The following is a 12,278-nucleotide window of genomic DNA, read 5'->3' as shown; positions in this document are numbered from 1 at the left end:
CAAGGGTTGGTTACTGATGATCTTGTATTTGTTAGGTGTTTGTTTGAACCCACATTTGCATGGCCACTAGGACATAACTAATGTGCATAGTCATTTCTAATTACAATGAGCCGCTCTACAAGTAATTTGGGTCGGTAGCTAGAAATGTTGGCAGATGAATAAGTGGACACTTCAGTTGGTTCAACATGAGTCAGACGAAGCTAAGTTATTGGTTATCGGCCGGCCCGTAGTCACTGGGTTATTGTCTAAAAGCCCGTTGGCCAATACTCTAATTGATTTCCAATCCGAACTCAACTTAGAAAGATAATGGCCGATTGCCAGAAGAGGCCGATAAGCGATAAAGATGAAATTTGATCAAGTAGTATTTCAATCGACTTGAAGTTCATGTCAGCCGATGAGGAGAGTTCAATCCAAGATAAGCCTACTTCAAGATTAATTGCAGCCGTTGATGACGTCCATCAAAGCCAATCCGGATAGAGTCCAGCGTCAAGTCAGCCGACGATAAGTATTGAAGCCGAATCAAGATAGAGTCACTGAGGCAAGAGGAGGCCGAATTCCACTCAACTTCAAAGAGTCAAGAGATCAGTTCAAGTCATAAAGCAGCCGATATAAATAGAAGCATCGATAGAAGACAAAACACACAAAACTCAAGAAACTCAAGCCATCAAGCTTTTCTTATTTCGTCTTACCTTTTGCTTAGGTGGAATTTCTGACAGGACCTGCCCCGGATTTCACCCTGAAATCCGAAGTGGCCCTGCGAGGGCCACCTTAGAAGAAATTCTACCAAAAATTCAGCGGAACTTCCCCTAAAATGGGCTACCCAAAACCTGTAGAAAGCATTTACACTTCTAAATCAAATCATCCTTATACTTCTGGAGCCACCCTGCTCCCCAACTCAACATCAATCTCCAATTCACAAAACACAAATCTCAACTTGAAAGACATAAATCCCATAGGTAATCAGAGCAATTCAAATAGAAAGGTAAATAAGGACAACCTAACCCAAAGGCAAACGCGGAAGCCATGCTGTTGACTATGCCTCAACTCTGTGTAAGCCCGACCTCACTAATTCGCCTGCAAACTGGGCATTTGAAACCGAAAGGCCCAGGGAAAAGTATTGAAAACACGTTAGTGTGAGTGGACAAAAATAAACAATTTTAAACAAAAGAGATTTTATACTTTCCCACATTTAATTTATTAAAAATCTTCCGATGCATGCATTGATTTAGGGAAAACGAAACAAAAGGAGTTCCGCTCAAGAAAACCGACTAGCGTCGCTAGTCCCAAACAACTAAAAGGAAGGATGGAAACTCCGATACTCAACAGAATAAGACCAGCCCCGCTGGTTAAAACGGAAATCAGACTAGGCCCCGCTAGTCAAGTAATGATAGGATATGGAGAAGAAATATCACCATACGGGTAATGGAGCCTCCCAGGCTTTACCTACCCTCGACTGCCACTCACACATAAATTGTGCGAGGAGGAGAACTAATAACCTCGACTTCCACTCACACATAAATTGTGTGAGGAGGAGAACATTACCTCGACTGCCACCCACGTGAGGAGGAGAATAAATCACCTCTACTGCCACTCACCAACACAAAGTAAGTGAGGAGGAGAATAAGCTACCTCAACTGCCACTCACCAACACAAAGTCGGTGAGGAGGAGACCTAATCACATAACCCGCGTATGGTGAGGAGAAACCATCGAAAACCAGTAAATCCGTAAATCCATAAGGCTTCTCCAAAATCTCTCAAGATAAAATCCATGTATTCAATGACGTGACCCCGCACGCCAAAATAGTCTGGAAATCATAAACAAATGGGCGAGAATTAATAAATCATTATAATTTCTTTAAGAAATCCCATTTCCGATAATATTCCAGAAAAATCTCGAAATCATCATTAAGGCATTCCCAATGCCAAAACCGAAAGTCGATAAATATATAAGAAAATCCAACTCCATTGAAACTCATCTCGAGAATCTTCCAGGAACTTAAATCGGCAATTAGAAATATACATAATTCTGGAAAATTACCTCGGAAATAAGCAATTTGTCAAATAATGTTATAAATCATAATCAACCTTTGAAACTCATTATCGAGAGCAAATCCACGAGATAAACCGAGATCGAATTTCCGAAAATCAAATCATTTGCTCAATAAGTAATATGATTAAAACTAGAGCATTATTTAAGAAAATAAATGCATGCATCAATATTTAAAAATAAAAGTCCACTCACAGTACTATTCCGACGATCACGCATTCGTTTTCCGTCATCGAGCAATAGCTCGGTACGTCGTCCTTTAAGAGCTCGGATTAAGTCGATGAAGAAAACCCAGAAATCAAGCTTCGTCCCCTAGGATGTTCTTCGTCGATTCGATCTCCACGATGCAAATCAGAGCAAGAGGCCTTAGGGGAAACGTTCGCTGGCTCAAGGCGCTCCTACGGTCCCAATTTGGTGGTCGGAAACGGCTGGAAATGGAAGATTTGCCAGAAAAAGCCAAACTGCACCTATGAGGAACTTTGCTTCGATTCAAGGTTTCTCGGCCAAATCGCCACAACCTAAGGCTACTAGGGTGCAGAGGGGAGGGAGGAGCTCTTGTGGTGGCCGGCTGCAAGCCGGTTGGTGGCCGGAATGCGTGGAATCGAAGGGTGGAAGAAGGACCCAAAAGGGGAAAGAAGAGAGTTCTGGGGAGAGGAGAAAGAAGGTAGATTTCCGGAAATGGAAATCTACCACAGTAACTTTCTATATATATAGAAAGTTACCATGAACAGTAACATTCACATTTTCACTTATAACTTTCGCATACGAACTCTGATTTTTACGTACCATATATCCACGCGCTCGGTTTAACGTCCTCTACAACTTTCATGAAGAACATTTTCTCAAATTTTGACCCGAACAAAAAGTCAACAATTTAGGGCCACTAAAAGTATCGAAACGACGGTAAAAGTGAAAGTAATTGTCGTTTACCGTCCAAATGACTAGTAAACAGGTAAATTAAGATACGGGACGTTACATTCTCCCCTCCTTATAAAAATTTCGTCCTCGAAATTTCATACCGCTGAGGAGTACACACCAACCCGAAGTACACATTAATAACACACCAGTCTCACTACACTGGGGATGGTAAGGCTTAACAATCCATAGAGTCCCCGACCATCCCAACTATTCCAGCAAATCACAACAGGTATATAGTTCAGATAGCACAAGATATTGACATCACAAGTCATTCGGTTGGAAAGAGGTATCCATAATCTTTTCATATAACTTGTATGGTGAAGATCCACTCTGTTCACCAATAACGTGGTGATAACCACTAGGTGATCACAGTTAACCACAAGCCCAAGACAAGTAGCGCCTTAGCTACCACAAAAAACAACACTTATTTAATATAATTACTGCTTCAACAATAACAATTCCAAAGACCATACTACGCGAACAATTATTGCACCACAATTTCTCAAACGCTACCTACCTCTCAAATTAAATCATAGGAAACTGAGGATTCACACTCCTGCTGTCAATTTAATTTCCAATAAATCGTGGGTATATGCCCAGGTATGGAATTCGAGGAATATTGGGTTGTGTGCCATTCGCCCCAAATCTTTCCTTGAAAAATAATTCAAGCTAAACAAGAAATAATGGGATCCGAAATTTCAACCTTGACCACTCCTCCTTTAAATACTCATAACCTGAGATATCAAAGTCTGAAAGGAGTGCAAACTAGAAAATTCCTATCAATGGTTAGCTCAGATAACACATGGTATTGGCGTCACAAACCACCCTATTAAAATTATAGCATTCAAAACTTCCTCATAAAAATCGCCTAGTGAAAAACCAACCCATTCACCATCAATATTGTGATAACCACAAGATGGTCGTTGCTAGTCAACAATTCCAAAACAAATGACTTCCTTAATTGTTTGTGCTTAAATTCCTGATCGAAGGTCGTTCACTTAAAGGTCCCATAGTTGTCAACGCATAAAGGAAATCCTCGAACGAACCCAAAGATTCAAATTTAGGAGGGGATGCAACACACTAAAGCTGTTCTTAGTTGAGGTTACACTTCTTTAATAGTCATAGATCTGAAATCTGATTGGATCCATGTCATTCTCGTTGATCTCTATTGCCCCCAAATATTATCTTAGTTCATATACCCCAGTAATTCGCACTACCGAGAGCATCACAATCTGAATTACTAGATGCTAGATTCAAATTTTGATCAATCCCCAAAAAAAAGTTTACCTCCATTCGCGACAGCAAAACCCTATGTTCAAAGCAACCTGTAAACGGCTCGGTAAGTAAGCAAAAGTGCATCGTTTACACGAGAGTAAAGCACCTCAAATACTACCGAGAAGAAAATCGACTCACGAATTTAGGAAAAGAGGTATTGAAGTAACAACGTAATCCATAAGCAGGAAAGAAATTCTTTCATAGTCCCCAAAAGACAAATCGAAACTCGTTGACTATCGTCGCCCCGCAAGGAAAATTGCCTCCAAACCTTCGCCATAACTCAAAGATTTTAAATTAAGATCATAACTACATCGCCTAGCACTTCCACTTGAATTACTATGGACACCCCGTGGGGTCACTACGACCAATTCTTGATTCCAAGTTCTACAATTTCACCCAAATGGATATCCAATGACACTTAATAGTACCCCCATGCGCGATAAAAGTGATCGCAACCGTTGTAAGACGATCCGAATGTCCTTGATTTCCAAAACCTTTCAAAACCTCAATTCTCACTTTTGTGCTCGTAATTGGTTTCAAATTCCAAATTATTGCTACACGGGCCATTCCCCCTGACCACATCACCAGTTTTAGGATGAAGGACACCCGTCTACATCATGTATCACACCCAGCGATACCAGGATCCGACAGTGGTCCCACCACATTACGATCCAATTCTCAAGTTCAACCCATAAGAAGTTTTACTCAAAATATAACTTAGAACTCCGGTCAAACTATGACCTAGAATACTCCATGAGTCAACTGGGAAAACCCATGTCCTTAGAGTTACTCTACTTACTACTCTTATAACATCTCAACCAATCAGTCTGACACTTACTCCTTCAAGAACTTACTACATTTCAATTCCGATGACTTCATGATTCAGAAACCGAATCAAACTCCGTATCACATAGTAATTCGTTTGAACCACTATGGATACCCCAACAGCGTCACTACCGTCAATCCCCGAAATTACGTTGAACCATTTCACTTAAAATCAAATGACCAAGACACACACTCTCGTACAATACCATTTACAAAAAGTTGGTTTTATTCCTCCCAATTAAAATACTGCCAAAAATCGTAACTCTAATATAAAGCTCTACGCATCCAACTAAATACTCAAGTTTCAAATGCAAAACTATTTCAAACTCCATTTCAAAACTTCAAGCGTCCCGCCTACAAAACTTAAAACACATAATAACTTCAAAAACTCACTTCTGTACATCTCAAAACTCACTACGATCCAAAACTTAAGATGGCCGATTCATAACTCAAAATACCTGAAATTATTCCTGCAGTCCGAACAAAACTAAATCCAAATGTCATGGCTAGGTCAACAATCCAAGATGACCAGTCCAAAGATTTCCAACAACCCCCAAGGACTGCCAATAACGCCCCAAAAATCACCTACAAGACCAATCATGCCATCCAACACATCTCTCGGTATAAAATCAAAACTACTATTACCACTAGTTCCATTTTCCCAACAATCCTAATTCCAAACCAATTATCACCTCCAGTCATTCGTCTCAAACACTCAAGCACGGAATAGAATTCCGTTCTCGCATCTTAAACCCTGCCCAACAACTTACTGGCACCGAGGAAGAAATAACCACAACATTTCCTCGAATCATATTTCATAGCACAACTCAAAATTGTAGAGTAGTCTTACTCTACCATCAGCAGGGAAATGTGCAAAACAAGCGAACAATCCGCTACGCAACGAAAACCCTAGGAGGTCGGCGTACAAGAGGCATAGCACCTAAAGGAACACCATCTAGACATGTACCTCACACACTTAATGAGTACATCAGCACCGAAGAGTAAACGATGTGAAACCGCTGCAGTCGAGCCATCACTCGAGAGGTTCTGCGTAACATCAAGCGTATAAGGTAACAAGATAGAACGAGTCTACAGAATCTGACAACCTAATGCTCTGATACCAATTGACAGGACCTGCCCCGGATTTCACCCTGAAATCCGAAGTGGCCCTGCGAGGGCCACCTTAGAAGAAATTCTACCAAAAATTCAGCGGAACTTCCCCTAAAATGGGCTACCCAAAACCTGTAGAAAGCATTTACACTTCTAAATCAAATCATCCTTATACTTCTGGAGCCACCCTGCTCCCCAACTCAACATCAATCTCCAATTCACAAAACACAAATCTCAACTTGAAAGACATAAATCCCATAGGTAATCAGAGCAATTCAAATAGAAAGGTAAATAAGGACAACCTAACCCAAAGGCAAACGCGGAAGCCATGCTGTTAACTATGCCTCAACTCTGTGTAAGCCCGACCTCACTAATTCGCTTGCAAACTGGGCATTTGAAACCGAAAGGCCCAGGGAAAAGTATTGAAAACACGTTAGTGTGAGTGGACAAAAATAAACAATTTTAAACAAAAGAGATTTTATACTTTCCCACATTTAATTTATTAAAAATCTTCCGATGCATGCATTGATTTAGGGAAAACAAAACAAAAGGAGTTCCGCTCAAGAAAACCGACTAGCGCCGCTAGTCCCAAACAACTAAAAGGAAGGATGGAAACTCCGATACTCAACAGAATAAGACCAGCCCCGCTGGTTAAAACGAAAATCAGACTAGGCCCCGCTAGTTAAGTAATGATAGGATATGGAGAAGAAATATCACCATACGGGTAATGGAGCCTCCCAGGCTTTACCTACCCTCGACTGCCACTCACACATAGATTGTGCGAGGAGGAGAACTAATAACCTCGACTTCCACTCACACATAGATTGTGTGAGGAGGAGAACATTACCTCGACTGCCACCCACGTGAGGAGGAGAATAAATCACCTCTACTGCCACTCACCAACACAAAGTAAGTGAGGAGGAGAATAAGCTACCTCAACTGCCACTCACCAACACAAAGTCGGTGAGGAGGAGACCTAATCACATAACTCGCGTATGGTGAGGAGAAACCATCGAAAACCAGTAAATCCGTAAATCCATAAGGCTTCTCCAAAATCTCTCAAGATAAAATCCATGTATTCAACGACGTGACCCCGCACGCCAAAATAGTCTCGAAATCATAAACAAATGGGCGAGAATTAATAAATCATTATAATTTCTTTAAGAAATCCCATTTCCGATAATATTCCAGAAAAATCTCGAAATCATCATTAAGGCATTCCCAATGCCAAAACCGAAAGTCGATAAATATATAAGAAATTCCAACTCCATCGAAACTCATCTCGAGAATCTTCCAGGAACTTAAATCGGCAATTAGAAATATACATAATTCCGGAAAATTACCTCGGAAATAAGCAATTTGTCAAATAATATTATAAATCATAATCAACCTTTGAAACTCATTATCGAGAGCAAATCCACGAGATAAACCGAGATCGAATTTCCGAAAATCAAATCATTTGCTCAATAAGTAATATGATTAAAACTAGAGCATTATTTAAGAAAATAAATGCATGCATCAATATTTAAAAATAAAAGTCCACTCACAGTACTATTCCGACGATCACGCATTCGTTTTCCGTCATCGAGCAATAGCTCGGTACGTCGTCCTTTAAGAGCTCGGATTAAGTCGATGAAGAAAACCCAGAAATCAAGCTTCGTCCCCTAGGATGTTCTTCGTCGATTCGACCTCCACGATGCAAATCAGAGCAAGAGGCCTTAGGGGAAACATTCGCCGGCTCAAGGCGCTCCTACGGTCCCAATTTGGTGGTCGGAAACGGCCGGAAATGGAAGATTTGCTAGAAAAAGCCAAACTGCACCTATGAGGAACTTTGCTTCGATTCAAGGTTTCTCGGCCAAATCGCCACAACCTAAGGCTACTAGGGTGCAGAGGTGAGGGAGGAGCTCTTATGGTGGCCGGCTGCACGCCGGTTGGTGGCCGGAATGCGTGGAATCGAAGGGTGGAAGAAGGACCCGAAAGGGGAAAGAAGAGAGTTCGGGGGAGAGGAGAAAGAAGGTAGATTTCCGGAAATGGAAATCTACCATAGTAACTTTCTATATATATAGAAAGTTACCATGAACAGTAACATTCACATTTTCACTTATAACTTTCGCATACGAACTCCGATTTTTACGTACCACATATCCACGCGCTCGGTTTAACGTCCTCTACAACTTTCATGAAGAACATTTTCTCAAATTTTGACCCGAACAAAAAGTCAACAATTTAGGGCCACTAAAAGTATCGAAACGACGGTAAAGTGAAAGTAATTGTCGTTTACCGTCCAAATGACTAGTAAACAGGTAAATTAAGATACGGGACGTTACACTTTCCGTCTGTTACCTTAGTTTATTTGCTCTGCTAGTTACAATCTCAGTTACTTTATCTTTCTTGTAGCCTAGTATCGATTTCGAATTGTTCTCTTTGTTTTCTTTCAAACAATAGTTGATAATTTGCAGCCATTCCAGTTTTTAGTTTCGTTGTTATTATCTTTTATTTGCTCCTTATTGTCTTTATGCTTTACTTGTTTGATCGTGCTATTTACTGTTCGTGGTCGCATAATAGCTATTACTCTCATATTTACTCATACTCTCACGACCGCACCTAACTTGCCCGACCTTCAGCCACCAAGTCCTTAATTTAGAGGCATCGAACCGCAGTCGAGAATAAGTTCCTTCCTCGGCTAACGATTGCTTGATAAGTCAGATCTACATCCACTACACCTACAGTTGCACACTTGGCCTTCTGGCCGTGTGCTGGCACGCTCCGCATCTATTCATCGAGAAGGACATTTGTTCCTTGATCCCTCGGCTGTATAGGCCGAGGTGATTTTTAGAGGCAACATCTTTTGGCACGCCCAGTGGGACACAGGATTACTATTTTCTTAGTAAGGTTGAATGCAAGGGAAGGAGGTTAGTCAACAAAAACAAGACAACCCATACAGTGTAAACAGGGGAAAGAAGTGTCTTCGGTGTGGAGAGTCAGGACATAATTCAACTTTTTGTCCATCACGGCCGAAGCTTGATCTTACTCCAATCAGAATGTCACTTGAATCAAGTGGGAATGGGACTTCAGATGCTTCGTCGGCAGAGCAATCAGCCGATGAACATAGAGCTCAAGAAGCAGCAAAGACTGCAGCAGTCGAAGTAGCCGCAAGACAGAAGGCCACACAAGCAGCGGCAGCCGACGCCGCTGCAAGGCAAGAAGACATGAGACGAGCAGCCGCTGACGCAGCCTTGGCCAGACAATCTACTGAAAGTCCGTCTAGAGGATTGCCACTTAATGCTTTTCAGTGTGCCTCGAATAGTGTAACCACTCCCGGTGCTATCATCCATGCAGCACGAGATGGTAGAGTTAGAGATACTGTGGAAGATAATTATTTAGGTCCGGCCGGAGTATCAGCCGAGTATATGTACAAAGCATTGAATGAAGTTTTTAAATTGCAGACGAATGAACTCGCTACCCGAGGAGAAATCAACAATAGAACGTTGGTAGATCAGTTAGCTACTGTTTTGGGAGAGAATACTAACCGATCAATAGGAGGATTGCAAACATCTCTTGAGCAACTGAACCAAACAATGGCGGCTATGGTGAATGGTCAGAACACTTTGCAAACCTTGCTGATACAAAATCAACAAGGCCAACTCAACCAAGCACTTCAACCTCCATGGAAGCAAGCTCATGCTTATGTTCCATAGCCACTAGCCCAGTTTCCTATTGGTGGACAGCCGTTTCAAGCTCAACCCCAATTTGGAATGGCCAATAATTACGTGCAACAGCTGATAAATAACAACGGTTTAGGAGGACAAAATCCACCTAGCAATGGGTTAACAGTCGAAGAGATAAGGAGAATCTGTGAAGAAACTATAGGGCCGGCTCCTAGAAGAACGACTAGGCCGAAATACACCAAACCATATCCGGAAAGGGTTGAAAACAGAGACTATCTGAGGGGATTCAAATTTCCCGACTTTCCTTTATTCAGTGGAGATGATTACCAATCAACTATAGCACATATTTCCCGGTTCACTGCGCGATGTGCTGAGCATTCTGGAGATGACGATTTGAAGTTGAAGTGGTTTGAGAACTCACTGACCGGCCCTGCTCATGCTTGGTATGTCAACTTGGCTCCTAATTCTATTCAAAACTGGGCTGACATGGAAAGAGCTTTCCATGAGCAATTCTACAGAGCCGAACCAGAAGTCACCAACGCTGATTTAGCAAAAATGTATCAAGCAGCACATGAGTCGGCCCAAGATTTCTTGGATAGATTTAAGGCTGCAAGAAACAAGTGCAGAGTTAATTTGGGGGAGCTAGAATTTGTCCGGATAGCTCAACAAGGTCTAAATTACGAGTTGCGCAAGAAATATGAGGGAGTTGATATTAGAGACATCTTTGAATTAACCACTAGCGTGGATAGATATGAGGCAATCATTAGAGAAGAGAATCAAGCCAGATCAGCTTCAAAGGGAACTTATTATAAGAACCCTACTGTTCATGCTGTGGAGGCCAATTTCCAAGGTTTGAAGGTCGAGGAAGAAGATTCAGCCGAGATCAATGCTGCCGAACTATTTGTAAACAAGCCAGTGGTTTGTAAAGCCCTTGCAAAGCCAACAAACCCAATCAAGGATAAACCTCAGCCGATAACCTACCATACCAAAGATGGCACACCTTTAAGATTGACACCTACCCGCACTTACACTTTTGATATCACAAAGGCTGACATAATTTTTGATCAACTTCTTGCTGAGAAAGTAATTAAATTGCCAAATGGCCATGTTATACCTAAGGCCGATGAAACTAAAGCATTCTACTAACAATTGTGTGTTTTACCGTGATGCTTTGCAGGATCTCATCGAAAAAGGAAAGCTGAAGTTTCCAAAGACGAGCAAACCAGCTTAGCTTGTCGATATCGACCCTTTTCCAGTCAACATGGTGTACGTCAACTTCCCAAGAGGTCACAGGAGGAATTGGCCAAATATGAACTTTTCTGATCCTAGGGCCCGAAGGAGGTATATGTTTCGTGACCAGAGGAGGGAGCCAGTTTATGATAGTCAGGATGAGGATGCATACGATATGACAATGCCACCGGCTTTAAAGGCCTCATCGTCATCTACTTCAAAAGTACCGCCGGCCAGTGCTGTGATTCTATGCAGCCGTTGCAACTGTGAGGTAACCCTCAATAATCTTCTGCAAATCAAGAACCAAGAGTTAGCTACTGATCAACAGGTAAAGCCTGGGTTAAAAGCCTCAACTAATTGTGAAGAAAGTAAGAAGAGAGACTCAGGAGGGAAACATGCTGGCAATGAACTGGGGACTCCCACGGCCAATTTGGCCGAGGATGAAGTACTCAAGCTCTTTGGCCCTCACAGTCCTAAGGGATATTATCAGGGACAACAAACTTCCCAAAGTGTGTTTAAGAGAATAAAGGAATCTGAAAACGCCGAAAGCGGACGACTTTCGGTGAGGAGAAGGTTAACTTTTGAAGATGATGATCTTGAGGGAAATTTTGCTGATGGTTTCAATGGCCGACGATGATCAGGTTTTGACCAAGATGATCGATTTTATGACCAAGATTACTTTTCTAGAAATAGAGGTCGAAGACCTTATAGGACATATCGGCCACCAGTTACTCATGATAATAGGTGGTATGGCCGAGCGGCCAGAGATCAGCCATTTTCCCCTTTGACAAAAACTCAAAAGAGGCGTATGCAAAGGGAAGTGGCGGTCGCAAGGCAGCAAGGGTCAGAAGGGCAGGAAGTCAGACGCTCTACTGAAGCAGATAACAAAGAAGCCCCTATAATAAGAGAGGACTTTCATAAGGATTCAGGAGAACCTATGGAACTTGAGACCATCGGTGACCATTTTGAAAATGTCCTTAGCTTCCCAAAGCTACCCCATCTGCGATTTACTGAAGGAGGGGTTAAGGTCTTCAAACATCTCAACCCTCCATTTAAGTTGGCTGAATTAGAAACAATGAGAAAGTTTCACCAGAAACATTCAGCCCTTGCAATTTATGGGCTTCCAAGGAGTCAAGACTATATTCTCAATACAATAGTAGCAAATTCTGATGCCGATCATGCTCTGATTCGGCAGGGTTTCCATA

The 12,278-nt window shown here is 41.9% G+C and overlaps 1 protein-coding gene across 1 annotated transcript; it reads left to right on the top strand.

The window, feature by feature from the left end:
* Positions 1-9,930: 9,930 nt before the first annotated feature.
* Positions 9,931-11,074, top strand: LOC112177886. The gene is made up of 2 exons (XM_024316126.1): positions 9,931-10,926; positions 11,021-11,074. Exons 1-2 carry the CDS (start codon positions 9,931-9,933, stop codon positions 11,072-11,074), a joined length of 1,050 nt encoding a protein of 349 aa, XP_024171894.1.
* The last annotated feature ends 1,204 nt before the right edge of the window (positions 11,075-12,278 follow it).

This window comes from Rosa chinensis, chromosome 7 (assembly GCF_002994745.2).
Source record: "Rosa chinensis cultivar Old Blush chromosome 7, RchiOBHm-V2, whole genome shotgun sequence".
In the NCBI taxonomy this organism is placed as follows: domain Eukaryota; kingdom Viridiplantae; phylum Streptophyta; class Magnoliopsida; order Rosales; family Rosaceae; genus Rosa; species Rosa chinensis.
Note: the sequence above shows the minus strand (reverse complement) of the source record. Positions and strands in the feature narration are given on the sequence as shown.

Coding starts and splice junctions, on each gene's coding strand:
- LOC112177886 (XM_024316126.1), top strand. CDS start 9,931: ATGGCCAATAATTACGTGCAACAGCTGATAAATAACAACGGTTTAGGA. Junction 10,927..11,020: donor ATCAACTTCTTGCTGAGAAA/GTAATTAAATTG, acceptor GATGCTTTGCAG/GATCTCATCGAAAAAGGAAA.